The sequence below is a fragment of the Arachis duranensis genome, chromosome 9 (genome assembly GCF_000817695.3).
Source record: "Arachis duranensis cultivar V14167 chromosome 9, aradu.V14167.gnm2.J7QH, whole genome shotgun sequence".
Classification (NCBI taxonomy): domain Eukaryota; kingdom Viridiplantae; phylum Streptophyta; class Magnoliopsida; order Fabales; family Fabaceae; genus Arachis; species Arachis duranensis.
In genome coordinates, this window is record NC_029780.3 from 4,774,118 (window position 1) to 4,786,307 (window position 12,190).

Genomic DNA, 12,190 nt, shown 5'->3' on the forward strand with positions numbered 1-12,190 from the left:
TTTTGCAAATTCTAGCAGAATTTAAAAAGCCTAGCAGCAAGGCACCTATATAAACTTTCACTAATTAATATGATAATTATTAGAATAATGATTAGAAGAATTGAGATTTGATAATGTATGGGGTGCATGCCACGTGGAATTTCCACAATGGAAGAAATCTTCTTTTTAAGTATAGTTATAGGATAAGATTGCTTTGTCCTTCCTATGCTTTCTTTTCATAGAAAATAGTACGTATACATATAAAATTAGTTATTATATATTTATGTATAAATATATATTTAAATAAGAATAATATTAAAAATTATTAAAATTTATTATTTTTGGTTTTCAGTTAATCAATTTAATTTTTTTAGTATAATTTTTTAGTCTAAGAATTCATCAATATTATTTCATACTAGGGGTGTATATGATCCGACTCGGTCCGAAGACTCGATCCGGTCCTAAACATTTTAGGGGCTAATTTAGTGTGATTTCATCGGGTCTAGGGTCGGGTAAGGGTCTCAAAAATAGATTCGGTCATTATTTTGGGTCGTATCCGGGTCATAGCTCGAGTCACCCGAACTCGGCTCGATGGCCCGATCATCATACACAATTAATATTTTGTGTTATTAGTGATGGATGATGACTATTCTTATGTGGAATTTAAATATTGTAAACCTTAATATTTTATTTTATTAGTCATTATAAGATTATAAATTAATATTTTATGTTTAAAATGCATAAGACTTTAGACTAATGCATAATATTGTGTTATTTGTATTGATTTAAATATTTGGTGTTATTAAACAATATTAGTATTGATTATGGTTATGCTTTAATTTTAGAGAAGGGTTAGTTTTTGTTATATTTTTTTAAGTGAATTTTACTATATGAATTGTGAAATAATGGTTGGAGATTAGGTGATTTTTACATGCTAAAGACCCGGCTTTCACCCGGTTTTTACCCGATTTTCACCCGGCCTGAAGGTGCGTAGGTTTCATCGGGTTTAGGATCGAGTTAGGGTCTAAAACTTAAGCCCGGTCTATATTTCGAGTCGAGTCTGGGTTAAGCCAAATCTGGTGTGGCCCGACCTATGTACACCCCTATCTCATACTTTTAAATATTAATGGCTAATTGATAGTCAAAAATAATAAATTATAATAATTTTCTAACATTTTTTCATTTTTAATATATATTTTATATAAATAATTAATTTAATTTCTAATTTTTTATATATATTTAATATAATTATTTTTTTATTAAATGTTTTGATTTAACGTATATTCAACCATCTTACACTAATAAGAGGATTGAGTTCTTCATCAAAAAACTCTCTAATTGAATATTCTCTTAATCCAATAATAAAAAAAATGTCGATGAAGGTTTTAAAATACAAGGAATCTCGTATACGAGAATTTTTAATTTACTTTTTTTACAATTTTGTTCAAATAATTTTTGAATTTGAAAGGTTATAAAAATATTTCTGAACGTTTGCTCTCTACCTAGGAAGTTTCAAATTAAATTGATTGCATTTGCTATAGGGATGAAAGTTTATCCTCTACAAGTGGTAGGAAAATTCAAATTAAATTAATTGCATTTGCTACTCTTTTTCCATTTTTTTGCCATTGTATCATAACTTATAGTACATCTTCCTCATAAACACAAGCTGCTAATAATGCCTTCCACATAAACAGCAGCCACACTTATACCAAAACCATGAAGTTCGCAAAACCTACAACATTAAACCAAGCATATACAACCTCATTTGCTATTCTTATTTATATCATGGTATTTGAGAGGATGATTATGGCCTAGTTCAACTGTCTTTTTATATATTTTTGGATGAATATCCAATTTGGACCTGATAATTTTTTTCAAGGACTACGAGATTCTAGAACAGGTTATGGCCTATATATATAAAAATTGCTATTGGTCTAGTTGCCATTAAAGCTAGTTTCAACTGTCTTTTAATATTTTTTGAGTGAATATCTAATCCATTTTTGATAAAATTTTTTTAAAAGACTACGAGATTTTTAAAAAAATATATTTTTTTTTGCCCTTGATATTTAAATTTTGTGAGATTGATTAATTTTTCTATTAATGATCTCTTTTCAAAATATATTTATGTAACACATTAATTACTAATATATCTTTTATTTAATTTTTATAAGTAAAAATAATTTAAAAATCACTAATAATTTTTAGTTTTATCTAATAAATTTAGTTAATATATTTAAAAAAGATAATAAAAATTAAAAATAAAAACTAAACGGCCTTGACAATTATCATTAAAAGATAACGAGATTCTAATAAAAAAATTTGGGGTAAATACCCTTTTCGGCCCCTGAACATTTTAAATTGGGACATGTCGCACCTTTATCATCCAGAAACCTCAACCAGGTCCTCAACCATCAACATTAGTGGACGTATCGACCCCTGTGACCGGTTGCCAATAGGTTGTCTGGATGACGTGTCAGGTGGAAGCTGAGTTGTCAAATATAGGTGCCACGTGTCACTAGAAGTTGTTGCAGGGACTAAAAACCCCCTCCCTTCAACTGAAACAGCGTCATATGTGCTGGGGTAAGGTGTTCATATGTGTTGTTGAGGAGGGTTTGGGACGAGAAAACGTTATAGAAGGTGCATGGTTGCGGCGCGGTCGGATTCGGAGCCGGTTGTGAGTTGAAGCTCGGAGAGGTGAAAGAGTTCTTCGAGATTGTTGGGAAGTAGAAGCGGTGGTGGAGTTGGTGGTGGTTGTTGTGGCGGAGGAATAGTGGTGGTGGTGGTGGAGGATGTTGTCGGGAGAGAGAACCTCCATTAGGTGAAACTTTGGGAGGTTGTGGAGGAAGAAGAAGAGGTGGATGACTCGCATGAGTTGCGAAGGTTGTGAGGCAGTGGTAGTGAGTTGAAGCTCGGAGAGGTGAAAGAGTTCTTCAAGATTGTTGGGAAGTAGAAGCGGTGGTGGCGTTGGTGGTGGTTGTTGTGGCGGAGGAGTAGTGGTGGTGGTGGTGGAAGGTGTTGTCGGGGGAGAGAACCTCCATTGGGTGAAAGCTTTGGGAGGTTGTGGAGGAAGAAGAAGAGGTAGAGGACTCGCATGAGTTGCGAAGGTTATGAGGCGGTGGTAGTGAGTTGAAGCTCGGAGAGGTGAAAGAGTTCTTCAAGATTGTTGGGAAGTAGAAGCGGTGGTGGCGTTGGTGGTGGTTGTTGTAGCGGAGGAGTAATGGTGGTGGTGGTGGAAGGTGTTGTCGGGAGAGAGAATCTCCATTGGGTGAAGCTTTGGGAGGTTGTGGAGGAAGAAGAAGAGGTGGAGGACTCGCATGAGTTGCGAAGGTTGTGAGGCGGTGGTAGTGAGTTGAAGCTCGAAGAGGTGAAAGAGTTCTTCAAGATTGTTGGGAAGTAGAAGCGGTGGTGGCATTGGTGGTGGTTGTTGTGGCGGAGGAGTAATGGTGGTGGTGGTGGAAAGTGTTGTCGGGAGAGAGAACCTCCATTGGGTGAAGCTTTGGGAGGTTGTGGAGGAAGAAGAAGAGGTGGAGGACTCGCATGAGTTGCGAAGGTTGTGAGGCGGTTGTAGTGGTGACGGCGGTGGCGGTGGCGGTGGTGGAGGAGTGCTGGGGAGGGGTGGTGAGTGGAGGGTGTTGCCGGTGGGGCTAAGAACAGTTTGGGCAGGCAGGGGATTTTTAGTTCCTACAACAACTTCTAGTGACATGTGGCACCTGCATTTGACAACTCAGCCTCCACCTGACACGTCATCCAGACAACCTGTTGGCAACTGGTCACAGGGGTCGATACGTTCACTAATGTTGATGGTTGAGGACCTGGTTGAGGTTTCTGGATGATAAAGGTGCGACATATCTCAATTTAAAATGCTCAGAAGCCGGAAAGAGTATTTACCCAAAAATTTGTTAATCCAAATTAACTTTTAATAGATAAATCAACAGTTTAACATATCATATACAGAGAAAAAATAGTAACAGAATAATTAACCAATCTTATAAAAATAAAAATCAAAGAACGAAAAAAGTATTTTTTTTAGAGAACCTCATTGTCGGAAGTCGTTTAAAATTTTTTCTTTATAAAATTTTTTCTCTATATTTTTCCTTTTCAAATTAATTTTCCCTTTTTCTCATCGTGCATACTGCATAGTAACAAATAGAATCATTAAATTTTATTGAAAAAATATAAAATTTAAAAATAAAAAGTTTGTTATAAAATTTGACAAAACAAAATTTTAAGATAAATAGAAACTAAATATAAATATTGTTGGTGTAAAATTCACTCTTTAGGTAAATGTTTAGAGATAGTAAAATGATAAAAATTTTGAATGACTTTAATTAGTTGTATTTCCTTAAAAAGAATACCGAACCAAATTGTTGCGAAATTTTATAAAAATCTATATAAAAAAACCATCCGAATAGTATTTTATTTTTAATTAAGAATAAATGGATGAAATATCATATTGTTTCCAAAATTTATAAAATTTTAGACGAATAATTTATAGCGTTAGATGGATAAAACTCACAATCAACAAGGGATAAAATATTAATAGAGAAAGTCTAGGAGGCCAATAACTTTTGTGTTTTGTGGCTAACATTTAATCATCAAAAGAAAAGTGAGTGATCTCTCATCATTAAATATAATCTCACACAATTAAAAATACTATTGATAGCCAATTGATGGTTACAAAATACAAAAATTGTTGTTCCCTAGCACTCCTCAATATTAATTGGTGTAAGTATAAAAACTTGAAAAAAAATACTCAATACGATACCCAAATCTTGTTTAGTGGTAACATCAAAATTGTAAATCTAATTAGGAATGTGTACCAGTTGATAACAAGAATATTACAATTCTAAGCTAAAACTAACAGATTTCCGGTCATTAGTTGACAATAATATTGAATTTACCGCGGTCTTAAAGTCAACCTTCTCGTCATCGTTGAATGAGTATGTGAGCTTGACAATCTTCAAGTCATGCCACCAACACTTTGTATCACCAAAATGGTCAAACCACTCCTGCTTTTTTCTGCCCATCAGCAACTCATAGACAAACTGTTGTGTTCCCAAAACAACAAATATAATTAGTTAAGAGTTAGAGACACTGCACCCCATTTATATAAGTGTGAATTCTCTTAATTTTTTTTTAATTATTATTTGATAAAATGTGATCTTTAACCATTTAATATTTTCTCTTGATATCATTTAACAAATATAAAGTGAGAGTCCACATTTTACCAAATAATGGAGGGAAAAAAATTAAGATGACACATTCTCCTGGTTATATATATTGTTAACCGAGAATCAATAGTATTGTTCTGAAAACTACATCAAATTAGTTGGTTTAACCAATTAATCAAAAATTGGTAACTGATTCAGATAAGAAAATCAATTACAAAAATTCGATAAAAATCAATAAAAAGGTCAAAAAAACATTAAATAAGTTGAATCAGTTCAAATTTTTACTAGAAAAAACTTGTTAGAAGTTACTTTTTATAAAAGCTTTTTTTTGAATATATATATTATACAAAATATATTATTATAATATCTAATTCAATTCTGATTAAACTTCAATTAAATATTTAAACATTCAGTTTTACCGATTCAATAATGAACGATCTAATTTTTCAGAACCTTGATTGATACAGGGTTGTGAGTGGTTCACGAAAATATTGTAAAAACATTAATGGCGAACCAATACTGATATGACAAAAAAACTAATAAGCATACCACAGTGAATGGTTTCATGCCATAATCATCCTGAAAGAAGAATGAAATAGTTTTTGGACAGCAACAAGAGAGCAACCAATTCATATAATGGAAATACAGATCCTCATCCTCATTTGGAGAAGAGTCCAATTCCAAGCATTTGATACTAGGAGGAATGGATGAAACTTGCTGTATACTCAGACAATTCTGTTCAATCTACATAAATCATGATGCATAAAAGCAAATAAATTAATAAATAAATAGAATTGGAACAGATATGCAAGCAAACACAATGAATTAATCAAGTAACTAGCTAGCTAGTGAATCTACTTACCCCATCCATATGATAGACAGAGAGGGAGAGTGATGCCAAAACCTTTCGTGGTTTAATGTTTAGGATAAATTCCCTCAAGCTATAATAACCACGCCTAGAATCATGGGCAGGAGAAGCATCGAATACCAAATGATCAGAACTTGTTAGGAAAGATATAATAGCTCTGTCATCCCCGCAATAGTAAAATGATAATAAATTTGGAGCATCAATATTCACCTCCTTCAAGTCAGAGTTAACCTCCAAGATCATGAGTTGAGCACTCGAAATATTAATTCTCTCTAACATATTGCAAGAACACAATTCCAAATGCTCAAGGAAAGGGAAATTATGAAATAGATCAAGTAACCACTTCTCTGTATTACTGGAGTTCCTCAGCCGCAAACATCTCAATCTTGTGAAACTGTCTAAATTCAACCTGAGGGGAGCTTCTAAATTATAGAAAGGACCATATGCATAACATAAGTTCTCAAGATTTGGAGCATCAATATATACCTCTTTTATTCCTTGAATTTCAGCTTCCTTTAGCTTTTGTAGACCATGCAAGAATAATGATTCCACAAATTTTTCGTTTTCAAATGGATTCTTCTTTTTATATACTAAACAACAAGATACAGTTAAATCTTCAAGCAGGGGACAGTGAGAAATGAGATGCTCAATAATTCCTTTATCTTCAAGGAGTAGATCACGTAAACATAGTGTTCTCAGTGAAAATAACTTGATAGAATGATTGAAGAATGATTGGTTAAGTTTTATTTTTCCTTTCAACACCAACTTAGTAAGAGATTTAACTTCAAAGACACAACGTGGTAAGTCATATGGTGGAACACGATAGGTGTCAAAGTAGAAGAGGCAAAGCTCAAGTACTTCCACACGATTTTCGCTAACCATGTTCATCCAAAGATCAAAATGATGGGACATATACTTATTGTGTTCTCGCATCATGTCGAGCTTAAATACTTTTATTGTTAAGCTTTGCTCACGAAGCTTCAACAATCTTCTCGTGACATAGCCAATTAGTTTGTCTAGTTTGCTAATTATCTGAGGACTATAAGAACCAAAAATAATTCTGTCGCAAATGGATAATATGGGAAATGAATACCATGTGTCTCTCCATTCATTTGACAAAACACTAGTCATAGCCGCATCTTTTTCTGGCAACCTTGCAAGAATGTCATGAAGTATAGGTTTTGGCAGAGCAGATATTCGGTCCATTTCTTCATAACATCATAAGCCGTTGAAAAAAGAGTTCTAAACGTCAATATAAATGATTTATCAGAGTAACGGAAGGATCTAATGTCTAAAAACCTCAAAAACAAACTCTTTTAAATCAACATGGCATCTGGTAGAAAATGGAAACTTTTATTTTAACCGAACCCTATGGAAACTTTTATGTAAAATTGCCATCCAGAATTTTCAGAAAATAAACAACATCAAAGACTTACGAGAAGCAAAATAAAACAGAAAAAAAAGGGGAAAAAGATCCACAAGCAGAATGAAAGAGAGATATCACAGATATGTTTGAAGTTCTACGAGGAAGATGCATTTACCGAAGAAACTTTGCCGCTTCGTTCAATCTCTCTACGACTCCTCTGTTGAGAAGTAACCGCAAGGGGTTAACAATACTAAATTATTCTTCAATTCGCTTTATATATAGTTGCTATCACTAATGACCTAGGGCTTGTTTAAGTAAGTTTTTAAGAAAAAATAATTATTTTTTATAAAAAGATTTTAAAAAATAAAAATAATTTTATATTTAAATATCTATAAAAAAAATTTTATATATCAATTATATTTTAATATAATAATATAAAATATTTTTTGTTTATTTATTATAAAAACCGTAATTTTAAAAAAATTTACCTTTTTAAATTTTTCTTTGTTAACTCGTTTACACTGTAAACGAGATAGCAGTGCTTGTATCTCGTTTACACGGTAAACGAGATAAGGCATGTCCGCGCCTATAAGTATAAGTCGTTTACAGCATTGTTTCGGGTCCCATTTTGACTTAGTCAACCTCTTTCTCCCCCTTTTAACCCTTTCCTACTCTATTTTTGACTGATACAGTCATGGCGCTCTAGGTGGGAAACGACGGGGACATCAACAGGCTGAACGAGACGTCGCATTACGCCAAGGCGGCCGACTTCGAGGTTAATTGCGTTCTGTTCATTTAATCTAAGTATGTGGCCATTGTTAGGGTAGTCTTGTAGTGACAAGAACGTAATTAAATGGTTTTTAAAACTCTATTTGCTTGTGCAAAGTTGTTATGGCTTAATTATTGGTTTGGAACTCTGTTTTTGTTGTGCTAGGTTGTTAGTATTGATAGCATTCTAATTAGGATTTTATTATTGGCATATGTGATGTAGAGATATGTGTAGGGTTTAAACATAAAAGTATGTTTTTAAGTAAAAGTAGCTGTAGTTTAGATAGAAATATTTGCTTAAAACAATTACTAAACAGAAAAAAGTAACATATTCATTAAAACAAAAATTTATAATCATCTCTTTATGAGGTTGAATTTTTTTTATAATTCTTCAAAGGCCTCGACTTCTACTGCCTCGACGAATGAGTCATACCCTTTCTCCACCCGACGCCATCGTCCCGTATCTGGTTGAGGCCGAATTCGACCATATGATGTCCCAATATCATAAATGTTTAGGCCTTAAAAAACTAACATTCCCATGTCAACATGGCAAACTATACAAGGATGAATTTTTCACAGTAAATTTTATAAGAAATCAAATATTTTCATGTTAAATGTGTGCAATTATACCTATTATGCAATGATAGAGAGGATAATTTATTATTTAGTTTTCAAAAAATATTGGAATAACTATCCTGAAATTTTGAAAAGAAAAACTTATAAAATAAATATATTAGTAAAATAATATAATAAAAATTAACTATCATTATTTATATTTTCATCATAAGACTTTATTATTTTAATTTAAAATAAATAAAATTTTATTTTTTCACTTTATACTTCATCACTTTGAAGAAATTTGTCACATGCAGTGTGGTTACATATGTATCTCTAGGGAGGGAGAAAAAAGAAAAAAAAGACACAAACACAAATAATCATAAAACAATCACCATAAAACTATCCAATTTGAAGAACATCTCTTAGATTAAATCATTAAAGTATACAACGACGAGAGTACGGACCCTCACTTCTCCGAAAGATAGCGAGAGTGGAATTGAAATTTATTTTACGGTTTTGAGGGTGAAAACGAGAACAAGAATTTTTGCTCATTAAAAACTTAAACCATTCTGATCTTAAATTTTGCAATTATCAAAATTCACCTTGAACGGTGCATCGAAATCCAAAGCTTAATAGCATAGCTACTCAAGATTTAGAGAATCAATACGTACTTCTAGTATTCTTTGAATTTTAACAAGTTACATTTTAGAAAAGAAAAATACTTATATGATAATATCTTCATATGAAGATGACATTATAAACTCTTAGATGGTTAATTAAATATATTTAGTCAAACATATCACATCATATAATGGGTCACAATACCATTGCTTGTATCATTCATTTTGCACTTTCACCTAGAACAACCACATTATTCCGCTTAAATTGAAATTCCAGAATTCAATTGATGGCAGAATCTAGAAAATTCTAATAAATGATATCCAAATATACTGTGTCACTAGTAGATTATGTTAAGCAAAAAGATTTAACTTAGTATATACATAAGCACTAAGATAAATGCATACGCACACACATCTAAGAAACTCAAATGGGGAATGCATGTCTGGCAAGATTACAACTCTAAGCCAAAAGTGATTAATTCCTCAACAGGGGATTCTGGCAATGCATCTAACATGGCTTTAAGATCTTCAACATTTTCATAAGTCCTTTCTAAATGTGTGACCTTCACAACCTTCAACCCATGCCAACAACACTGTTTGCTCCTTGAACGGAGATAGCACCCGCACTTCTTTCTATCCATCAGCATCTCATAGAAAAACTGTTATTTTTGTGAAATAATGAGTAAAGTTAGAGGCTCCATATAACATTTTATTTATCTTGATAAGTATTTGATATTATCAACACTCAACAAATGAAACTTGGACTTAAAGTTGTAAAGGGGAAAATTCAAGCTGAAAATTTTGGAGACAATGACATACCACAATGAATGCCTTCATGTTAAAATTAGATTGCAAGCAGAATGAAATAGTTTTCGGGAAGCAACTTGAAAGCAACCAATTCATAAGGGGAAAATAGCGAGCTTCCATATTCATAGGAAAACATAATTGAACATGTTTAATACATGGAGGAGGTGATGAAACTTGCAATACACCCACACCCAGGATTTCTCTAATCTGCATAATTCAGGGTACAAACAGACAAATAAAGAGATGCCAAAACCTTTTGGGGTTTAATGTTTTGGACAAATTCCCTCAAGCTATAAACATGACGATGATTCATAATCACACCGTAATGAGCATTGAGTTCAAGTTGATTAGAAATTCTCAGAAAAGATATGACAGGGTTGCCTTTCCCGTCATACTCGCAGGATAATAAATTTGGAGCATCAATGTTGACCTCCTTCAAGTTAGAGCAATGTGATAAACTGAAGAACTTCAGTTCAGGACTTGGAATATTAATCCTTTCATGCTCAAACATAGAGCAATTATGCAACATCAAACTCTCAAGGAAAGGAATCCAATAAAACTGTTCAAGGAACCACTTGTTTGGGCTCCTCAAATTCTGCAAGCTCAACCATCTCAAATTTGTACAACTATCCAAATTCATCTTAAAAGGTGTATCCATATCAAGAGCACGATAATATAAGTTCTCAAGATTCGGAGCATCAATATATACCTCTTGTATTCCTCGGATATCAGCGCCCTTCAGCTTTTGTAGACCTTGCAAGTTGCAAGCTTAAATATTTCACTCAATAGGTCATAATCCTAGAATAGTGTGTATCCTCCACGTGAAGGGTTATATACATAACAAAAATGAAGAGTTAAATGCTCAATCAAAGGACAATGTGAAATGAAATGCTCGATAACCCTTTCATCTTCAAGAAGTACATGACTCAAAGACAATGTTCTCATTGAGAAAAACTTGAGCGAATGGTTTAAGAATGCAGGGTCAAGTCTAATCCCCTCTCTCAACACCAACTTAGTTAAATTCTTTGATTGCTAAGCCTTGGTCACGAAGCCTAGTTAATCTTTTACTGACATACTGAATGAACATGTCTAATTTGCCATGTAAATTAAAAAAATTGCGGCTGCAATAAGACAATATGGGAAATGAAAACCATGTTTCTCTCCATGCCTTTGACAAAACACTAGTCTTAGCAGCATCTTTGTCTGGTAACCTTCCGAGGATGTCATGAAGTATAACTTTTGGCAGACCGGATATTCGGTCCATTTCTTCTCAAACTACAGTTGTGTCCCTGGGATAAGGCGTTGAAAAAAGAGTTCAACATGTATCAGTATGGCATCTAGTAAAAAATAGGGACTAAGAACTTTTCAGGGACGAGTTTTTTCATATTAAAGCTCAAACTTTTCAGCATGACCCAAAATGTTGTGAACCGAACCCTAATTAAAATTGCCATCCGGAATTTTCAGAAAATGAAAAACAAAAAACAAAGAAAGATCCACAAGCAGAATGAAAGAAAGATATGTTTGAAGTTCTACGAGGAAGATGCATTTACCGAAGAAACTTTGCCGCTTCGTTCAATCTCTCTCCGACTCCTCTCTTGAGAAGTAAACGCAAGGGGTTAAAATTTAAAAAGATTGCTCTTGAATACGCTTTATATATGGCTACTGTTTAGATCAGACTCGTCAAAATCAAAGTTTAATTTTATTAATTTTTATAAGTTTTTTCCAGATTTAAAATCTGACCAATTTAAAGTTTAACAAGCTCATAAATTTATTTAAAAAAGCAATTATCCAAATCAGTTTTTAATAAATTTAAAATTGGATATTTTAGTTTTCAAGAAAAATTAATACACAGATTAATTCTTAAAATTTTATTTTGATAGACAAATCAGTCTTCAGTTTATTTTTCAGCAGAATAATTATCCAAATCAGTCTCCAAAGATTTTAAAAACGGACATTTTAGTCCCCAAAAAAATTAATATACAAATTAATCCTCCAATATTTTTTTCCGTTAGACAAAACAGTCCTCCGTCTAAAAAGAAAATAAAATAAAATT

At 32.9% G+C, this 12,190-nt stretch overlaps 3 protein-coding genes across 7 annotated transcripts; all 3 read right to left on the reverse strand.

The window, feature by feature from the left end:
- Nucleotides 1–4,636: 4,636 nt before the first annotated feature.
- On the reverse strand, nucleotides 4,637–11,719 carry LOC107464204 (putative F-box/FBD/LRR-repeat protein At4g00315). Of its 5 annotated transcripts, none has more exons than XM_021132343.2 (4): nucleotides 11,688–11,719; nucleotides 6,013–7,226; nucleotides 5,700–5,894; nucleotides 4,637–5,024 (listed from the first exon to the last, which is right to left on the reverse strand). In XM_021132343.2, exons 2-4 carry the CDS (start codon nucleotides 7,222–7,224, stop codon nucleotides 4,818–4,820), a joined length of 1,614 nt encoding a protein of 537 aa, XP_020988002.1. In that variant the 5' UTR covers nucleotides 7,225–7,226; nucleotides 11,688–11,719; the 3' UTR covers nucleotides 4,637–4,817. The 5 variants fall into 5 exon arrangements, 4 of the variants coding, with proteins under 4 accessions (XP_020988002.1, XP_052110638.1, XP_015938619.1 ...); XM_052254678.1 differs by having other exon boundaries at nucleotides 6,013–7,260; nucleotides 11,688–11,717; XM_016083133.3 differs by lacking the exon at nucleotides 11,688–11,719 and adding an exon at nucleotides 7,560–7,623.
- Nucleotides 9,525–10,376, reverse strand: LOC127741659 (uncharacterized). Its single transcript, XM_052254680.1, has 2 exons — nucleotides 10,150–10,376; nucleotides 9,525–9,989 (listed from the first exon to the last, which is right to left on the reverse strand). The coding sequence occupies exons 1-2, from the start codon at nucleotides 10,348–10,350 to the stop codon at nucleotides 9,783–9,785; spliced, it is 408 nt and encodes a 135-aa protein (XP_052110640.1). The 5' UTR covers nucleotides 10,351–10,376; the 3' UTR covers nucleotides 9,525–9,782.
- On the reverse strand, nucleotides 10,423–11,401 carry LOC110275592 (F-box/LRR-repeat protein At5g02910-like). The gene is made up of 3 exons (XM_052254146.1): nucleotides 11,206–11,401; nucleotides 10,519–10,890; nucleotides 10,423–10,427 (listed from the first exon to the last, which is right to left on the reverse strand). The coding sequence occupies exons 1-3, from the start codon at nucleotides 11,399–11,401 to the stop codon at nucleotides 10,423–10,425; spliced, it is 573 nt and encodes a 190-aa protein (XP_052110106.1).
- Nucleotides 11,720–12,190: the final 471 nt, after the last annotated feature.

Coding starts and splice junctions, on each gene's coding strand:
- LOC107464204 (XM_021132343.2), bottom strand. CDS start 7,224: ATGGACCGAATATCTGCTCTGCCAAAACCTATACTTCATGACATTCTT. Junction 5,895..6,012: donor CTGTCTATCATATGGATGGG/GTAAGTAGATTC, acceptor TGATTTATGTAG/ATTGAACAGAATTGTCTGAG. Junction 5,025..5,699: donor GCATGAAACCATTCACTGTG/GTATGCTTATTA, acceptor GGAACACAACAG/TTTGTCTATGAGTTGCTGAT.
- LOC127741659 (XM_052254680.1), bottom strand. CDS start 10,350: ATGCAGATTAGAGAAATCCTGGGTGTGGGTGTATTGCAAGTTTCATCA. Junction 9,990..10,149: donor ACATGAAGGCATTCATTGTG/GTATGTCATTGT, acceptor CAAAAATAACAG/TTTTTCTATGAGATGCTGAT.
- LOC110275592 (XM_052254146.1), bottom strand. CDS start 11,401: ATGGACCGAATATCCGGTCTGCCAAAAGTTATACTTCATGACATCCTC. Junction 10,891..11,205: donor CATGTTCATTCAGTATGTCA/GTAAAAGATTAA, acceptor GCAACTTGCAAG/GTCTACAAAAGCTGAAGGGC.